Raw genomic sequence first — 20880 nt, forward strand, 5'->3', positions numbered from 1 at the left:
AAATTATTTTTATTATAAATATTTGCACTGTAAAAATGATAAAAGAAAGTATTTTTCAATTAACTTCATACAAGTACTGTAGTACACACACTTTATCATGAAAGTGGAACTTATAAATGAAGATTTTTTTTGTTACATAAATGCTCTTAAAAACAAAAAAAAATTAAAAAACCTTTACAGCCTACAGATCCACTCAGTCATACTTCTTGTACAGCAAACTGCTAAGACAAACAAGTTTGTTTACATTTATGGAAGATAAGGCTGCCTGCTTCTTATTTACAATGTCACCTGAAAGTGAGAATAGGCGTTCACATGGCACTTTTGTAGCCAGCATTGCAAGGTATTTACATGCCAGATATGCTAAACATTCGTATTCCCCTTCATTCTTTGGTCACCATTCCAGAGAATATGCTTCCATGCTGATGTTGTGCCTTAAAAAAATAATGCATTAATTAAATTTGTGACTGAATTCCTTGGGGGAGAATTGTATGTCTCCTGCTCTGTGTTTTACCCACATTTTGCCATATATTTCATGTTATAGCAGTCTCGGATGATGACCCAGTACATGTTATTTGTTTGAAGAACACTTTCACTGTAGATTTGAAAAATGCAAAAAAGGTACTAATGTGAGATTTCTAAAAATAGCTAAAGCACTTGACCCAAGGTTTAGGAATCTGAAGTTCCTTTCAAAATTGGAGAGGGATGAGGTGTGGAGCACGCTTTCAGAAGTCTTAAAAGAGCAATACTCCGATGCAGAAACTACAGAACTCAAACCACCAAAAAAGTAAATCAACCTTCTGCTGGTGGCATCCGACTCAGGTGATGAAAATGAATATGCATTGCCCTGCACTGGATCATAATTGAGCAGAATGCATCATCGGCATAGATACATGTCCTCTGGAATGGTGGTTGAATCATGAAGGGACGTATGAATCTTTAGCACATCTGGCACGTAAATATCTTGCAATGCCAGCTATAACAGTGCCATGTGAATGCCTGTTCTCACTTTCAGGTGACATTTTAAATGAGAAGCGGGCAGCACAGTCTCCTGCACATCTAAGAAAACTTATTTGTCTTAGCAATTGGCTGAATAAGAAGTAGGACTGAGTGGACTTGTAGGCTCTAAAGTTTGACACTTTTATTTTTCAGTGCAGTTATTTTTTGTGCATAATTCTACATTTGTAAGTTCAACTTTCATAATAAAGAGATGTCACTATACTACTTGTATTAAGTGAATTGAAAAATACTATTTCTTTTATTTTTACAGTGCAAATATTTATAATAAAAATAAATATAAAGTGAGCACTGTACACTTTGTATTTTGTGTTGAAATTGAAATCAATATATTTGAAAATGTGGAAAACATCCAGAAATATTTAATATTTAAATAAATCGTATTCTATCATTGTTTAACAGTGAGATTCATGGCGATTTTTTTAATCACATGATTAACGTGATTAATTTTTTTAATCGCTAGACAGCCCTACTTATTAGTAATAAGCTTTTGATGGTTTCTATTATCGTACTCTAATAGACAATACCATAACTATCAATTTCACCCAAACCGCTCAAGAGAAGGAGAACTGGATGGTTCAGAGGATTGGTAATACAATATATCATTCAGATCTTTCTACTTCGTGGTGGCTTGCAGCTTCAAACTCCATCCCAGGAATGGGATTAAGCAGTTGATTCCATCCTCCTAGCCTGTTCCTTCTTGACTCAGAGCCTCCCAAAGCCCTTTCACCTCATCCAATTCAATCCCCTCACCCCCGAGCTCAGAAACAACTCTCCCACACTCTTATTCAGCGAGACTGAGAACACTCTTCTTCCTATCTGATCTCTCTAGCTTCAAACAGTCGCGCCAGCTCTGAATCCTCTTCCACGTAACAATCTCAGACTCTGTACAACTCCTTCAGCTGACTGTGCTAGACAACTTAAGATGTATCCTTTTCACTTGTGCTGCTGTGAAAATTGCCAGTCAAACTTAAAATAAATTTAAAAAAGCCAGAAACTGTAAGCCCTCCATCCCCCCAAAAAGGTTGAGGACAGAGTGTTACCCAACATCATGCACCAGAAGTATGTAGGTAAGGTATTAATGCAATCTTTGATGAATGAAAATACTTTAGCGGCAGCAGAATGGGAGAGATTTTTCTCCAATCTCATAGGTTTATGGAAAAAAGCTTTAGTCAAACATCAAAAATCTATCCTATGTTCCCAAATCTTTCCTGGGAGTGCACTCTCTAGCAGTTTACATTCTGACAGGATATTGAACAATTGCAGAAACAGATTGAACAATGAAGGCAGAATAGAGTTTTGGAGTTTTAAATGAACTTGCCAAGTACTAACATTAAAAATACTGGTTGTTTAACTAATTTAGATGGGAGTCATATGCCTTATGATATGTATTATCCAAATTATGTATTATCCAAAATATGTCTGTGAGTGTAGTTTCTTTGATGAACCTTTTAAAAACAATTCTTCCTCAAATTTTGATATCTCCTCTGGATTTGTAAATGATTAATCAGTATCTTATAAATCTCAATATCCTTCCCCTACATTTTCTGGTTAGCATAGCTTGTTATCCTACCAACTATGAAATTATTGCTAGCTCTCAGACTATTTTGTAATTTGCTCGTATAGCTTTCCTACCTCTGGGGCATGCAAGTCACACAAACATATACACATCCCTATGGTTCGTTAAGCATTGAGCATTAGAAGTGGTTAAGCAAGCTGAAGAACTTTATTACTAGCTGTAATCTCTTAACTTTCAAATACAAAACTCAGACACATTGCCTGAAGCGAACGGTACTTAGGCTAGTCATGACTAAGGGTTTGTAATTCTATACTCACCATCTCCCACTTTTCAAACACATTTCCTCATTTTCAGACTGGTGCATCATTCTACTAATTTTTCCCCCCAGTACAAAATATTGACTTACAGCGCACGCGCACACACACTCTACTTCTCTTCAATGTCTATCGCTCCTTATCCATTTTCTATGCCCCCCTTTGTACAACTTTATAATGAATACACTATGAATACATTAATGTTCACATTTTATCATCAAATGTGTTCACATGAGTCCTGCTGAAGTCAGTGGGAGCCAAGTGTGCATCCAAATGCAGCCTTTGACCATAAGGTTTTTTGCCTTGTTTAGCCTATGCAGAACATTTTGCAACAATATTGATCCTTTATCAGCACTGACTATGGAAAAATGCCAATATATCGTCCTTTAAACTCTAGTGGCCAGATTAGTCATAAAGAGAGCATGTGACATGGAGAAAAGTATTGCACCAAATATAGTATCAAACTTCTAGCCGTTCAAATATGAAATAATTAAATTGCATATTGTGATGGTTAAATGCTCAGCATAAGGTTATAGAGCTATTGTGCATTTCAGTGACTCCTAATGATGCTCAGAACCCTTCTTGAAGGGCAACACTATGAAATATTTTGAGAACCAAGTAGTGGGAAAGAGGAGAGATAGGAGGAGATATCATGAGAGAGACTCCTTTAACTAATATCAGAGAGGTAGCCGTGTTAGTCTGGTTCTGTAAAAGCAGCAAAGAATCCTGTGGCACCTTATAGACTAACAGACGTTTTGCAGCATGAGCTTTCGTGGGTGAATGCCCACTTCGAAGTGGGCATTCACCCATGAAAGCTCATGCTGCAAAACGTCTGTTAGTCTATAAGGTGCCACAGGATTCTTTGCTCCTTTAACTAAGTAGTTGGCAGAAAGACTGAAGAATCCACATGGTACTTTATAAAATTTTGGTGGATAATTTGGCAATTAGACAGTAGAGAATGTGCATTAATTTGTAATCTTGGGGGCCATATCACACAATTTTGATCAGAAGTCTTTACTGAACTCAGTTAAAAGTTCCACCTCACAACTGATGCTATGATATAGCTTTGTGGTTTTAGTCCTATTTCTTCTCCATTACATTTTTCCCTCTTATTCTCTCTTAGTACTATGGTGATGAGTTTAATATAAAAACCTATATAAAACAATCAATCAATCATACTACTACAAAAGTTCAACTTCATTATACTATTCCCACTCTCTGTGGTGGCCATATTCTGATACCCTTATTCATATCAAATAGTACCTTACTCCACAAGCATGCAACTCAGTATATATTAGAGTCTGGCCCTCGATGATTACATTTTCACTCGCTGTATGGACTCATAGAAAGGGGCCTTAAAATTAATCCCTTTTGCAGGAAGAGTTCCTCATCCCCAAAGAAGAACTCCATGCACTTCAATAGAATTCATTCTGCAGGAGCAGAAATATCTTGCAAGACAGATTTCAGACAGATTTTTTGCTTTGTATCTGATAAGCTTCCTTTCTCTTTTTCAATCATTTTGTCTAACATCCACCTACACAGCACTATGCTGTCACTTTACATTCTGACTTGACATACCAAGTTATCAAATTTAAAAGACTTCCACTCCTCCTTAGTTGCAAACATTTTATCAGAATTAAATGTATTTAAGTTTACGATAAATAATGAAAAAAATGACTATCGGGTTAATAGTTTTTGCAAAATTCCTATAATAATGACCTTAAATTTATCTCTTGCTGTACAATGAAGTAATTTGCTTAATAATGGAAAAACCTTTTGATAATGAAAATATGTTTGCATCTTTTAAAGACTTAATCTGCATTATGAGGATTACTATTGCACAAGCAAAGTATTAAAGTGACAAATTACCTTATCTTAAATGTTGCAGCTCCAAAAAACTGAAACAAGAAGAATTAAAAAAAAGTCTTCAGGTAAAAATGTGCTTTGGTTTTGACATAAAGGACAAAGCAGCACTTAAAAATATGTTTGTTGTTTGTCAGAGTGGGAATCTAACTGGTCTCTTGATCACAAAGGGTTAATCCTGGCTTCCCCTTTCTCTCTCCTTATACAAGAGTTCAGTAAAATGTAAATTAGAAGGCTGCTGAAGAGAGAAAGAGAAAGAAGAAAATGCTGGGTATCAGATGGATTTGCAGGGTTCCTAGGCACTGAGGGATGGGTTGATCCTCAAGTTGGGAAAGAGTTTGAAACTTTTTGCTAATATTACCTTGTTTTGATTTGTGTTTATAAAGATTCCTTCCTGCTGAACTGACATTACTGTCTGTTGTTATATTTTGCAACCTTAATAATGTTCTTTGACCACATGTCTTTATAGAATTTAGATAAAATGAATACATGGTGTAGTGTGGTGCAGATATTTTACAAGCATGAGCTTGAGGTGGCCCTATTACTCACAAGTGGCAAAGGCACTCATGAATTATGAGAGTCATTATTATTGCAGTAGTGCTAAAAGGAGACATGGCCCCTTGCAATGAAAAGAGAAAGTTACTCATATTGCAGTAACTGAGGTTCTTCGAGATGTGTGTCCCTGTGGGTGCTCCACTGTAGGTGATGGTGCGTCCCGGCGCCGTTGATCAGAGATTTTTGGTAGCAGTGCCTGGTCGGGACGCACGCACTCAGTTGGTATCTCCCGTATCGTTGGAATCTTCCTGAGCGCGTGCATCTCGCACCCTCCTCAGTTCCTTCACTACCGTGGAGAAATCATACTAATACTCCAAAGTAGAGGGGAGGAGGGTGGGGAGTGGAGCACCCACAGGGACACACATCTCGAAGAACTTCAGTTACTGCAAGGTGAGTAACTTTCGCTTCTTCTTCGAGTGCTGTCCCTGTGGGTGCTCCACTGTAGGTGAATGTAAAGCAGTACCCACTATGGTTGGTGGGATTCTGGAGTTGTGTGAGGAACAAAGGTAGAAAGTACCATATGGCCGACTATGCTGTCTGCTGTAGTATCCCATGCGATAGCATAATGTTTGGCAAATGTGTGGTCAAATGTCCACATGGCCACCTTGCATACGTCTGTAACAGGTACACTGTGGAGGAAGGCAATGGATGTGACATTGCTCTAGTAAAATGAGTCCTAACACCCTCTGGTGGTTGAATATTCTGGGTCTGAAAGCAAGATCTGATGCAGGTGGAGATCCACTTGGAGAGTCTTTGCTTAGAGATAGCATCACCCTTTGATCTCTAGGTAGTAGAAACAAAAGCCTAGGGGATTCACGAAATGGTTTAGTTCTGTCAAGATAGAATGCACGAGCCCGTTGGACATCGAGGGTATGTGATGAAGCTTCCTGTGGAGTCATGTGAGGGTTGGGATGGAATACACGTAAGTGTATTGACTGATTAAGGTGGAAGGTAGACACCACCTTGGAGAGGAATTTGGGCCAAGTTTGTATGGTAAGCTTGTGTTTAGAGAAAATGGTGTAGGGAGGGTAGGCCATCAGGGCGCTTATTTCACCAACCCTTCTTGTTGACATTATGGCAACCAAGAAAGCCACTTTCCTGGACATGTGGAGCAGGGATGAAGTGGCCAGGGCTCGAAAAGAGGTTTCATAAGAGTGCAGAGAACTAGGTTGAGACTCCAGGAGGCTACTAGTGAATGAATCTCAGGGTAGAGGTTTTGCAGGCCTGCAAGGAAGCGTTTCATGGTGGGGCGTGTGAAAGTGAATAGCTGTCCAGAGTGTCATGGAAGGCGGTAAGGGCCATGAGACGTACTGTGATAAAACTGAGTGAAAACTTGTCCTGTTTTAGTTTGAAAAGATGGTCTAAGATGTCAGGGAGGGTTGCAGTCTGGGGTATTAAGCATCTGTGGAAGCACCAGATGGAGAAGCATTTCCACTTTTGCAGGTAAGTCTTAGGAGTGGAGTCCCTTCTACTGTGCAGGAGGACATGTCGGACCTGTTCTGAGCAGGCTAATTCGTGGGACTGAAACCTTGAAAGAACAACACCGTCAGATGGAGTTTCCAGAGCTGCAGATGAAGAAGCTGACCATAGTTCTGAGACAAGAGATGTGGTCTGTCGGGGAGAGTACAGGGAGGATGGATGGACATGCATAGCAGGTAAGGATACCATGTCTGCCTGTGCCAAGCTGGGGAAAAAGTATGACCCGGGCCTTGTCCTCTGTGATGTTGCGTAGAACCCTGTATATGAGTGGAATCAGTGGAAAAGCGTACATGAAGGAGTTGTTCCAAGGAATGAGGTGTGTTTCCGAGTCCTGTTCTGGAGCAAAATATATGGCATTTGCAGTTTGAGGAGTGGCAAACAGGTCTATCAATGGAGTGCCCCAGTGGGAGGACAGCTGTTGGGGTATTGATGGATGTAATTCCCATTCGTGTTTCTCGGAGAACTGTCTGCTGAGTGTGTCGGCGGTAGTGTTGTGACACATGGGCAGGTAGGAAGCGGTGACTTTTATGTGATGATGTATGCACCAATTCCATAGTTTAATTGCCGTTGTGCATAGGGAGTGAGATTGCGCTCCTCCCTGCCTGACAGCTTGGAGTCCTAGGAGATTGATGTGTGGATGCGTCTCTAATAGGGACCAGTGGCCCCGTGCCTTGTGGTTGCCTAAGTGCGCTCCGCAATCTATCTGGGAAGCGACCATGGTTAACATGAGTACTGGGGAGTGTGGATGGAAGGGAACGTCCGTGCATAGGTTCTCTGGTCTTGTCTACCAATGTAGGGAGGCCAATATGTTCAGTGGCGGAGTCAGTGTTATGCAGAAAACTATGTCTGCTGGGTTGGATGAATGTATATATGGAAATAGGCATCTTGTAGGGTGAAAGCTGTGAACCAGTCCCCTTGTGCAGTGTGGGTATTATTGTGCCCAATGTGACCATCTTGAATTTTTGCACCTGTACAAGCATGTTCAGTTGGCGTAGATCCAATGTAGGTCTCCACCCCCCGCCTTTCTTTTGGGAGTAGAATCCTTTTCCCCGATGTTGCATCAGCACATGTTTGACTGCATCTAGGTGGAGAAGATGAGCCACCTCCACGCAGAGAAGGTGCTCATGAGAGGGGTCCCTAAGAGGGACAGAAGGAGAAAGGATAGGCAGGGAAAATAGGAAAGGGATGGAGTAACCTGACTGAGCTATTTCCAGGACCCAACGGTCCTGCGTGATCTGTTGCCAGACATGGTGGAAAGTCTGGAGGCGGTAGCCAAATGGGCAAATAGGCGGTGGAGTCAAGGGGTGGTTGCATGCACCCCCGACCAGCACTTCAAAGTTGTTTGTTACCCAATGGTGGGAAGTAGTTGGTTGTGCCTGGGTTTGCCTGCATCTAAGAGGTCTGTTGCGGTTTTTACCAGTGTCATACAGTGTAGACTGGGGTTGGTGATATTGTTCTGCGCTGGGCATTTGGTAAGGTTGATACCCTTGTCTCCTGGGGAGGGACAGGTAAATGCCCAATGTGCAGAAAGTGGCTCTAGAGTCTTTCATAGTGTGAAAGATTTCATATTGGGTTTGTTTGTTTGTGTTTGTTTGTTTGTGGGAAAACAGGTTATCTTTGTCAAAGGAGAGACTCTCCACTTTGGACTGCAAATCTTTGGGGATATTGGATGCCGAGAGCCAAGAAGACCAGCACATCACCACTGCAGTGGTGCGGGCTGCTGGATCAGACATGTCCAGGGATGCTTATAGTGCCATGCTAGACACCAACTGACCTTCGACGAGGACTAACTGGAAGTCTGCTCTCCTGTCCTTTGGTATATGGGAGGCAAATCAAAGAGCATGTTGTAGTTGTCATGGTCATAGCTTGCAAGGAGGGTAGAATAAATTTGCAATTCTAAATTGCAAAGTAAAAGAGTATAAACCTTGCGGTCCAGGAGGTCAAGACGTTTGAGGTCCTTGTCCTGCAGAGTGGGCCAGTAGCGTGGCTCCTTGTTCTGTGTGTTGCTGCATCAACCACAATAGAATTGGGTTGTGGGTGGGAAAATTAGAAATCAATGTCCCTCGCAGGCATGTAGTATTTATGTCTCTCGCCAAGGCACTTTACACAGCGTGAGTGCCCACTGGACATTGGCATAAAGTCCTGACCGGAAGCACATTCCTTGAATCCTGAAGCCCCTGGCATTATTGAACTAGTAATGCCAGGGGAGAGAGTCTCTGTGGGAGACAAATCTGAGGAAATTTTTTTTTAAACTAAGTAAATATTCTAAAGGAAGGGAAACAACTAGGATATTACTAACTAACTATTTCTATGTAATTGTTTCATTCAAAAACCAGGGAAGAGGATCAGCACTGCTCCGAGTCCCGTCTTCGGCCGAGGGTGGTTGAGAAGGAACTGAGGAGGGTGCGGGACGCATGCGCTCAGGAAGATTCCAACGAGACGGGAGATACCAACTGAGTGCGTGCGTCCCGACCAGGCACTGCTACCTAAAATCTCCGATCAATGGCGCCGGGACGCACCGTCACCTACAGTGGAGCACCCACAGGGACAGCACTCGAAGAAGAAGTTTGACCTCAGAGGACAGGGAGGAATAATCTGTCCATGAAAGCATACATGTAGGAAACCACTGCCAAGTCTTTCTCCCTCAGGTATTTCTAGAATTCTCATTGCCATACTAGCTGTCTGCCAAATGAACAGGCAGAAGAGCACGACCACATGGAACACGGGTACTACCTGAAAACATCCCTTTGCAATTTCTGTTCTGGAATGGCCCATCTGTAGTTTTTGCAAGCAGCAAGGTTAGGTACCACTAACTTTTGCCAAATTCCTGATGCTGACCGTTGCTTTTTTATTCAGTTTTTATATTTTGGCACAATACATAATATCTAGTTCTCATTTCCTAAACCAGGGAGAAAAAGCATGCATTCTACTGACAACCTACAGGCTACTCCCACATGACGGAGTTAGTCTTCTAGGACACTGGGAATATTTTCCGTTTCCCAGTCTCTCTACTTTGGGGCAATGGAGGACTGGCTTATGGCATTTTTTTTTTGCTCCTGGCACAAAACTAAAGTGTCATATGAACCATCCTATTTGGCAAAGGATTATTATCGATGCAATTTAGTGGGTCTCGTGAAGACTTGCTAAATCGATGGCAGAGCGCTCTCCGGTCGACCCCGGTACTCTAGCTCTCTGAGAAGAGTAAGGAAAGTCAACCGGAGAGCATCTCCCATCGATGCAATGCAGTGAAGACACTGTGGTAAATTGACCTAAGCTACATCAACTCCAGCTACATGAATAATATAGCTGGAGTAGTGTAACTTAGGTCAACTTATCTCCGTAGTGAAGACAAGCCCAGAAGACAAATTTAAGATCCTTGTCCTGACCTTCAAAGTCCTGCATACCTTAGCCCCTGCCTACTTTTCTGGATGTCTCTATTCATTCACTGCTATCTGCCCACTTTGCCCAACCTAACTCTTATGATTAGCTATCCCTTATGGATAGACCTAAACTCACCATTGTGTCTTCTTTAATATAGTACTTTAAGGGCTGGAATTGTCTTCCTGGCCTGATCAATCATACTTGCTCTATCTTCTCCTGTTAATCCTCCCTTAAAGTACACTTCTTCCAAGAGATCTATGAACTCTAGTCCTCCCAACAAAGAAAAATAAATATTAGAAAACCTAAACAAACTGTGGCATTAACATGGCACATGCTAAACTTAACTGATCAATCACATTGTACTTGGATTCATCCCATCACTTGTATATGCATTGTGCAATCAGTTCAATCTTGCAAAGACTTACGTGAAGTCAACAGGACTACTCATGCGAGTCAAGTTATTCATGTGTAAATTTTGCAGGAATGAGCCCTTGGATTCAAAGCAGGGACACTGTATTATGTCTGTAAATCATCTAGCAAATTGCTGGTTCCAAACAGATTAATTTAATATCTATTTACTAATAAATACAGATTTCAGTCTAGATAAAACTATTTCATGGACATTGGTACTTAATAGTTTATTGTGTGGTATGTGTTCACTCTTCTGCTGATACATCTCAATTTCTGTGCTGATTTATTAATCACTGTCTTACTACTCAGGGAAGTCAAAATACATATATAATCCCACATAAAACAAGCTATTATTTTTGTAAATTACATACAGTAGCTTGCAGCAATGATCATCCAACTGATGATCGTGACAAATATCTTTACGTTATATAAAGCTTCGTTCTCAATTGCACATGATGATAAGCTACTGTTGCTCCTGGGAAGGATTTTGTCAATTTAATGAGAGCCAATGTTGAAAAAAATATAGTATATTATTATAGAAGATTAAAAGTGATCTCAGCCTAAAATTATTCTGACTTCCATTAAGCATTGATTTTCTTCTGCAAATATGTATCTTTAGATATTATGCATTAAAAGAAATACAATTGTAGTTACCAGTCTATGGCTGGGAATGATCTCTAATGAAGTATGAATTTTGGCAAGTTTTTCCTTTCAGTTTTTCCCATGCAATAAAAAAAAATACACTGAGTCCAATTCTTCTCCCCCTTTTTATCAGCTTTACCCTACTTAATTCAGTAGAGTTACTCCTGATTTACACTGATGTGAGGGTTTATATAGTACAGAAACCTGATAGTTTAGAATGCCACAATGAGTAGGAACAATTTTGGCAATTAATTGATCTTTGATTATTAGCAAGTAAATATGCCCAAGGGTCTGTGATGGGATGTTAGATGGGGTGGGATCTGAGTTACTACAGAGAATTCTTTCCTGGGTGCTGGCTGGTGAGTCTTGCCCACATGCTCACGGTTTAACTGATCGCCATATTTGGGGTCTGGAAGGAATTTTCCTCCAGGGCAGATTGGCAGAGGCCCTGGAGGTTTTTCGGCTTCCTCTGCAGCATGGGGCATGGGTCACTTGCTGGAGGATTCTCTGCACCTTGAGGTCTTCAAACCACGATTTGAGGACTTCAATAACTCAGATATAGGTTAGGGGTTTGTTACAGGAGTGGGTGGGTGAGATTCTGTGGCCTGTCAGACTAGATGATCATAATGGTCCCTTCTGACTTTAAAGTCTATGACAGAAGGTTGTAATCTTGCAACAGCAAGCTTTGAAACTAACTGTAGCTCATCCCAATACATTAACTGGGTGTATTCCAGCATAAGGAAAAGTTTTCAGACTCATACTTGTGCTAGTTATATGAAAATGTCATTGGAGACCTCTAACATCAATATTAGGTTGGCAATAAACCAAAAGGGAAGTCAAAACCTGGAGATGGACCAGATTTTTATTTATATTCCATGAATAAATCCATAAATAATATTTGGAGCCTCACGATAGTTGGTGTGGTACAGCCACAGTAATTTACAGTGCCTGCCCTGAAGAGTTCACAGTCGAAAGAGGCAATACTGAAAATCGGTCAGCGAAAGAAGTATAATTATCCTCATTTACTGATGGAGAACTGAGTCACAGAGATATTAAGTGACTTGTCCAAGGTCAAACGTGAAATCTGTGGCAGAGCTCAAAACTGCAAGCCTCTTAACTACAAAACCATCTTTCCTCAAATGATGTATTGCCTAGATCTGAAAATTGCATTTATGCATGCTAAAATTCTACAAACCATGATTTGATGCATAAGTCGAGCAGGGAGTTAAAAAGATGTTTCACATGATTTCTACTTTAAAAATCCCTTTCTAAAGTCTCTGCTTCACTATTGCACAAGAATAAGCTCATGAGGCCTAACCAGTTATGTAAACATCAAAAGGCTAAAAGTAGTGTGTTTTTTCCTCTTTACTAAAATAATTTATTATTATTATTATTTTTTATTATTTAAAAATATATCCAAGATATAAACAGATTGTGGACATCTGACAGGGGACACTCACCTCACATGAGCATCTCCTATTGGGGCTGGAGGTGTATGTGTCCCCCTTCTCTCTCACTGCTTTAGCGGTGCTCTCTGACAGAAGTTTTTCTTTTTCAGGTGGGTTTTTAGTGAATCAGTCCTCTGGCCGAGTCACACATAATCCATGCATGAAACAAAATAGAACCCTTCTGGGGTAATCAGTCCAACAGGGCCTATCCCAGTAACCTCGCTGGCCTTCTGCAGCCCTCCCTGGGCTAATTCTCAAATAGTCGTGTTCTGGAATGGAGCAGTGCCCCCAGGCTTCCTCCCTGGAGACTCTTCACTGTCTAGTGAATCGACTCAGCTCTTGCACAAGAATAATTCTTTCATGTGTAACTGTTAAAGTCTGTATAAGAACGCAAGAACAGCCATACTGGGTCAGACCAAAGGTCCATCTAGCCCAATATCCTGTCTTCCGACAGTGGCTAATGCCAGGTGCCCCAGAGGGAATGAACAGAACAGCTAATCATCAAGTGATCCATTCCCTGTTGCTCATTCCCAGCTTCTGGCATAGAGAGGCAAAGGACACCATCCCTGCCCATCCTGGCTAATACCCAATGATAGACCTATCCTCCATGACTTTCTCTAGTTCTTTTTTGAACCCTGTTATAGTCTTGGCCTTCACAACATCCTCTGGCAAAGAGTTCCACAGGTTGACTGTGCACTGTGTCTTTTGTATGTAAGACTTTATACTATTTGTGAAATGTCTTTGCATCCAAATTCTCTGCTTGAAAGTACTGAGCTGTGAAATGAAACTTTAGATAATTCTTGTCGCAAGAGACAATGAATAGTTTCACTGAAACTATTCATTCTGTCAGCCAGTTACAGTGACTTTCTATTTTATAGACTGTACCAGAAAACAAAAAGATATCACAGCCTGAATAATAAGACAGACAAGTGCATTATGACATGCAAACAGAAGTTTCTTATTTATCTTGATGCATGTTGACTTTGCTAACACTTTTTCCCCTCCAAAAACCCAAACACATATTGGAAATTTTTCATACTTGTATTAAGGATGTGGAATCTTCATAAAAAAACAAAACAAAAAAACACCCAAACCTGACTATATTTAAAAAACATACAAGGAAGATAGCACAGAATTTTTATTATATAAGATATATATTATAAAAATCTGTGTTTTCTTTGTACATTTTTAATATGGTATTTACATCAATAGTAATGTAGTAGGAGGCAGAGTCTGGATCTATCTCTGTATTCAAGAAGTACCTACCACATTTTGGGTACTACCACAATCTAAATACAGAATGCCAGAGAAGCACTATTTCCATACACTGCTGCCTGAGACAGGGCTCCACAGAAATAACAGGCTCCTCTGCATGCTGGGAGATGCTGCAAGGTTAGGGAGGGGCAGTGAGCCTGATCTAGAGCACTAGGAGTTTGTCTACACAGCAACTGGGAGGTGTAATTTCCAGTGTGGAAAGATATACACATGCTAGCTCTGCTCAACTCAGCACTTAAAAGTAGTGTGGTTGTGGTGGCCTGGACGGTACCTGCCCTAAAACGTACCTTGGGGTTGGGTGGGACTGTACTCAGGCAGCTAGCCCAAGCCACCACCCATGACACTGCAGCCACACTGCTATTTTTTGGCACAGCATGAGCAGAGCTAGCATGTGTTTGTCTTCCCGCACTGGAAATTAGACCTCTGGCACATCAGTCTGACTCAAAACCTCATTCCCAGGCAAAGTGAGGGTCAGTGGTTCAGTACTGCCAACACCACAGTCAAAAATCATGAACATTCCTACAGCAGCCCTGACTGGCTGCTCTTCCCCAGGAGACGGGGAAATCATAGGGGAATCTTCCTTGCACAGGGCCCAGTCACACCGGGACTGGAATGTCTCGAGTCATTGTGAGACTGACTCCAGCAGGGGCCAAAATCGCATAACTCACAATGAAAAACTTGAGAACACTGATGGCTTGTGGCTGCCAGGCATCACTAACTCTCTGAAACTCCATGCCGTGGCAGAAGAAGGATAGGATGTTTGTGGCAACAAGGGCTATCTCGCTCTAGGAGGCTCCTGAAATGCTGCCTAGAACACTTAGATTTGTCTTGTAGATTGCAGGGCTTCCTTACCACTGTTGTGGTGGCAGAGGGAGAGTGCTAGAGCAGTGCTCTACTAGGGAGACCAGAGGGTTAAACTCTTGCTGCTGCAGTGACTCGGCTCAGGAGAGGAAGAGGGGAGCTACAAGCTTAAATAAAGTCGATATTGAACAACAGCAACAACTTATGAAACAAAGTGGTGAGAAGCAACTGAACTGCAGTGCTTAAGCTGTGCCAGAATACTCTGAAATGCCATTCTGGCACTTCTTTAAGGAGCCAAGGTAGCATATCAGTACATCTGATGGTGGCAGGCCAGGCTCCTTTTCCTCCCTGGCTGCAGAGAATCCTCCAAAGTTGCGAAGTGCCAGGCACTGGCAGAGTGTGCTCAGTGGCAGGTCAGTGAAGAGAGAGCTGAGGAAACTGCAGCCAGGAATAGGCAGGAGAACATGGAGGCAGAAGCCACCAGGAGCTAAGGGCACAGCTAGAGCCAGGAGGTTAGGAGCCAGGTAATGGGCTCACCTGAATAGTATAGAGCCCCATGGGCAGCAGGAGATGGGCACAGGTAGGGGGGAAGTAGGGATGGGATGGAATCTAAGGGGAGTGACCTCTCCTGGTCCTCCCCCAGCGCCCTATCTTCCTCTCAACTCCTCCCATGATCCCCTCTTCTCTTCTGCTTCCTCCTGAGGCATTCCACTGCCCTGAATTCTGACACTTCTTTTTTAAAGGACTCCAGCACAGCTGAACTGCCATCTTGTTCCACCACTGGAGGCAGAATTTCCGGTGGACTGAGCTGAAAGGCAGGGCTCAGTCCTGAATCCTCCAGCAATAACACTGGACCACCTCCAAATTCCAAAAGTGAGAGGCATCACCTATTTGTTATGAATGAGGAGAGAAGCTGTGAATCAGAAAAACTCTTGATTTGATCTTCAATGTGCACATTTCTGGTACATTTATTCATCTTTAAACCTTTTGAAAACCTTATATTAAAAACAAAAATGCCAAATTTAGAAATTAAGAACACATAAAAATGCTTTTATCTATTCAAAAGGATATATTCTCACCTTGATGCATAGTTATCTGATGCATTTAGGGCCTGATGCAAAGACCAATGAGTTAATTGAAAGTCTCCCATTGACTTCAGTGTGCCTAAGATCAGGACTTGGGGGCTAAATCTTCCCCTTCCCATCTATGGGACACCTAAGACCCAATAGACACAAAAATTGATATGGTTTCACTGCATGGAGTTGGGAGCCCAGACAGTGGATCACTATGTAGGGGGTGAAGTATGCTTGTGGGGGCTCACCCATAGAAGCTGGAACTAGGGGTGCAGGCAGTGCTGCCGTAGCCTCTGGTATGAAGTAGTAACAACAACCCAAATACATGGTTTCCACTTTCAGTGCTATAAAAATTGTCCCAGCACCACTGGGCCCATCTTCCCAAACATGAAGAGGGTTTTGGAACCTGTAGGACAGGGTCATCAGTGTGGATCCACTTACTAAATCCTCCAAATTTGGGAGGGAGCAAAGTGATTACCAAACCCTAAGGTTTTGGCTGCTGCTCCACAGTCTGGGGAATTTGTTTCTCTTCCACCTCCCCGTCCCACCCACGTGAGAAAGGTAACTGTGATTAGTCACGTGTTACAGTTTTCATTGAGTGAGCATAACTTATGATCAGAAAAAGGGTTTAGAGAAATCACAAGTTTATCTTTACAGAAATGTTCATGCAGGTCTTCATCTAACTCCCACTCAAGTTACTCAGAGTCTTCCTCTTGACATTAATGGGAACTGTAGTGGGCCATTTATCACCACTGGAATTGAAGGAGAAGTTAGTGCAAACAAGGAAACATCTAGTCAGGTGTGTCTTTTCCATAGAAAGAGCTCTGGAAGGATAATCTATTTTCATAAATATTTTTGCTATTTTTCCAAACTAGAAAACACGTATATTCTCCTCAACATTTAACAGAGCTGAAAGCTGAGACAAAATAGTTTTAAAATTAGCAGACAATACAAAGAGAAAAGAAAAGAAAAAATTCTGCTGATGATTTAAAGATAGAAAAGGAAGGAACAATATAAAATAGTAGTGTACCAGGCAGATTGTTAGAGTTGGCAGTTAAATAGATACACAGTAGGAGACAGCATTCCTCAACAGTAAACAGCAGCAACACTAGGTATCTGCTTAATCATATAGTAAATAAAGTGAAAATGCAATACCTGTTCAAGGCTTCAATGATATTCACTGTCAGAGCAATTTCATATAATAGCATACTCTGATTTAGCATGCCTTGTTCTACCCATCGGTTTCTGAAGGATACTCAGTAGTAGTATAATATGGGATTCTGCAACAAATTGAGCCTGACTGCTCCCATGTATGTAACTCTGCAAAATGAGAGTAAGAAACAAAAATAAATCATCATCATTAAGGCTGTGAAAAATGTTGAAAATGACATGATTTAGTATGTGTGTGAGAATTAAAATAAAACCTGTCTTGCAAAACAATGCATAAATAGTGTAATGCTCGCAGAAGATATATACTTCTAAAGTTACATTGTTATAAACCATTGTTAAAAGCAACCCATCTGAAAAGCACAGCTAATGCCCAGGTCCACCATATAGAAAAACTGCTATACTTGATTGGCCACCCATGAATTGGAAATCCCACATATTTTGAAATTTAATTTACAAGCTTCATCCACCTGAGCGATTCCAAGTTCTTCATCCCATTGCAATTTAAATGATGGGAGGGATGAGTAATAGATAGCACTTAGCAACTACTAACACTGACCAACAAGAGTGTGCGTGTGTCCATCTTCTTTGAAGATCACTTGTTGACTGGGGAGGGTTCAGGGATATCTCTGAACATGGCTTTAACAGATATTCAAATGTCAAGTGAAAAAACAAGGACGATTGAGAAAGGAAGTTGAACTTTGCCAAAATATTAACAGACTATCACACAGCCACCATTTCATAGGCTACAAAATTCACAGAATCTTCAACCCACTGAAGATGCTGTCACTTCTATACCTCCTTATCACAAGGTATTTTAGTTTCCCACATGACTGACCTCACATACACAGCCATCTGCACTCATTTCACAGAAGCACTAAATGCCGCACATCCCTTCAGTTAAAGTAGGTCTCCCAATACCATCTTACCTGAAAACAATGTGTCCTCATACTCCTTAGCTTATACAAATGAATTTTACTGAACCCCTGAAAAAAAATCTACATCCTTTCCCAGTCTCAGAGTGGGCATCGTATTTAGCATCTATTCTCATATCTAGAGGGTGAAGAAGAGCGCGGGGGAGGGGGAGAAAGGAGGGAGGATCATCCTTGCTGAGAAAGGCAACTTGCACTTGTTCTCTCAAGGCACAACAATTGAATAACATTGACATGTGCTCCAATGTGGTCATGATATTCTCCCTTTGTATTTGGCTTATTTACTTTAGTTCCTCCCACCCCAAAGAAAAAAGAAAAAAAAATAAACCTTGACTCAAACTCGGAAGGTTAAAGTTTTCTATCCATTTTTGTTTGTTCATATTGAGAGTTTCTCTGTATAGTGTTTAGGCTGTCTCTTTTCTCTATGTTGTATGTTAAAACACTTACAATAAATAAAATAAGATACATATATTAGATATGGAAACACATTTCAAAGAGCAAATCTACTCAAAATTTGATGTTTTTTATATATAGTCCAATAATGACTTGAAAATATCCTATTTTGTGGATTTATTTTTAAACAAAGTGACTCATTGAAAATTTTTAGTATGTTTTCAATACAAAACTAGCTGTTGTTACAAAATTACATGTAAATCAAAAGTTGAGGGATAGCAAACAACACCACTAAGTGAAACAAACAAACAAAAAAAGGGCTATAGCCAGACAGTGAAATCAGCTTGTCATATTACTTTTTTTAAATAATTATATACTCATCAAAAGTCAAACACACATTTTTAAAGCACCAGGGTAAAACCCTGGCTCCATTGAAGCCAATGGCAAGATGCCAAGGGGAGCCAGTATTACCCCTCATATTTTATAGCTTTCACTTTTAAAAAAAAAATTCTGAATGTACACTATCGATGTTAGGGCCCAAAATGATTTCAAACTCAAAAGAAAAATAAAAGATGCTGCTGCTTCAACCACAAAAAATGCCTTTATTCAAGCTGACTAAATTTTGGCTGATGTTATTATGGTAAAATGCATAGCCCATAAGATATAAAATAATTGTTACTCAGTGGATGGCTACCTGCTATTCTTTAAAAGTCATTATATATGTTCAAATACTCATTTTCACTTTAGTTTGGTTAAGTAGTTCATATTTAACAGTGATTTTCCCCCACCCACCAGTGATTTTCCCCTCCTCCGCATCTAGCCATTGAGCAGCCATGCTGTCAAATGGAGGGCGGCCAGGTTGGGGTGGAGGAGGCAGCCCTGGTCCTGGGAGAGTAGGTCCAGAAGGAGCGTCAATAGCCATGGAGGGGCCACCAGCAAACCCAGGACAGTCCTGCACCAATGTTGCTGGGACCAGGCTGGGGCGATCAGGAGGATGCGTCCCTTGTCCGTTTTTACTTTCTCCAGGACCTTGCCGATGAGGGGAAATGGGGAAAAGGTATAAAGGAGTTGACCCGACCATGACGAGAGGAAGGCATCTGAGATCGCGTTCCTCCCCACCCCCTCCCCTGGAACAGAACCTGGGGCAACGGCGGTTCTGTCACGTCGCAAACAGGTTCACTTGGGGAGTGCCCCATGCTCAGAAGAGCTGGTGAGTGACCTCCGAGTGGCGTGACCACTCGTGTTGGGAGGAGAAAACCCCACTCAAGCGATCGGCCTGTGTGTTGTTGACACCTGGCAGGTGGAAAGCCTTCAGGGAGATGTTGTGGGCTATATAGAACTCCAAGAGGCTGAGGGCTTCCCGGCAGAGGGCCGAGGACCTCATCCCGCTTTGCCTGTTAATGTGAAACATCACGGCAGTGTTGTCTGTGAGAACTCTGACCACCTTGCTACGTAGCTGTGAGCTGAATGCCACACAGGCTAAGCATATCACCCTGAGTTCCCTGACGTTTATGTGAAGGGACAGGTCTGCGGGTGACCACATTCCCTGGATCTGTGAGTTCCATACATGGGCCCCCCAGCCCAAGTCCAACACATTGGACACTAGGTCTAGTGATGGGGTAGGGTCCCGGAAGGGAATTCCCTGGAGCATATTGGCCAGGCAGTCCCGCCAATTCTATGTACTGCACTGGAACCAATGTCGACTTGGCCTCATTCACTAAGAGGCCTAGGTTGGCACACGTAGTCAAGAGCAGGTCCATGTGGTTCTGTACCTGTGGTTGCGAGCTGCCCTTGAGTAGGCAGTCATCCAGGTAAGGACATATCTGTATCTCTCAGTGTCTGAGGTAGGCCGCTACTACTGCCATACACTTTGTGAACACCCTGGCCAAATGGGAGGATCATAAATTGGTAGTGATCCTATCCCACTAGGAAACAGAGGAAGCATCTGTGTCCCTTGAATATATGGACATGGAAGTATGCGTCTTGAAGGTCCAGAGCCCCATACCAATCGCCATGGTCCAGAGAGGGTATGATACACACCAGAGACACAATGCAGAACCGGCATTTTGCCATGAACTGGTTGAGGTCTCGCAAATCTAGGATGAGCCTGAGCCCCCCTTTTGCTTTGGGGATCAGAAAGTAATGGGAGTAAAACCCTTTCCCCCAGAACTCCCACGGAACCTTTTCCACAGGTCCCAAGCTGAGAAGCCGACACAGCTCCTCAGGGGTATATGTGACGGAAGGGGGGTGGGAGGGTAGGGATGAAACAAATTGTAGCGTGTAACCCTGGGAAATGGTGTTGAGGACCCATTGTTCCGATGTTATTCGGGACCATTCCGTAAGGAACGCAGACAAGCGGTTGCTGAAGGCAAACTTTATTGGTAGGAGGGTCCTCTCAGGGGCCACCCGAGTACCCTTCTGCAACCAGTCAAAACCACCTCTTTCCCTGCTGCTTGCCCCTGGAGGGCCCAGGCTGTGGGGCAGAGTGAGACTGCCTCTGAGGTCGCCTCTTTTGGGTTCGTAGGCGGGTTCGTATCTCGGCTGGATGGAGGTTTGCGGCTTGTTTTTCCTTGGGCGGAACATAGAGCCCGAGGGTTTGAAAGGTAGTACGTG

At 42.1% G+C, this 20880-nt stretch overlaps 1 protein-coding gene across 4 annotated transcripts in view; it reads right to left on the reverse strand.

The window, feature by feature from the left end:
• The window catches only part of TUSC3 (tumor suppressor candidate 3), a 277945-nt gene that overhangs the window by 36257 nt on the left and 220808 nt on the right, over window positions 1-20880 (reverse strand). For 3 of the 4 annotated variants that reach the window (XM_045019079.1, XM_045019077.1, XM_045019076.1), the window contains one exon: window positions 17032-17095. In XM_045019079.1, coding sequence (XP_044875014.1) covers window positions 17032-17095 — 64 coding nt within the window. Of the gene's footprint in view, window positions 1-16930; window positions 17096-20880 lie in introns of all 4 variants that reach the window. The other variant, XM_045019080.1, reaches the window with a different exon arrangement.

The sequence above is a fragment of the Mauremys mutica genome, chromosome 5 (genome assembly GCF_020497125.1).
Source record: "Mauremys mutica isolate MM-2020 ecotype Southern chromosome 5, ASM2049712v1, whole genome shotgun sequence".
In the NCBI taxonomy this organism is placed as follows: Eukaryota; Metazoa; Chordata; order Testudines; family Geoemydidae; genus Mauremys; species Mauremys mutica.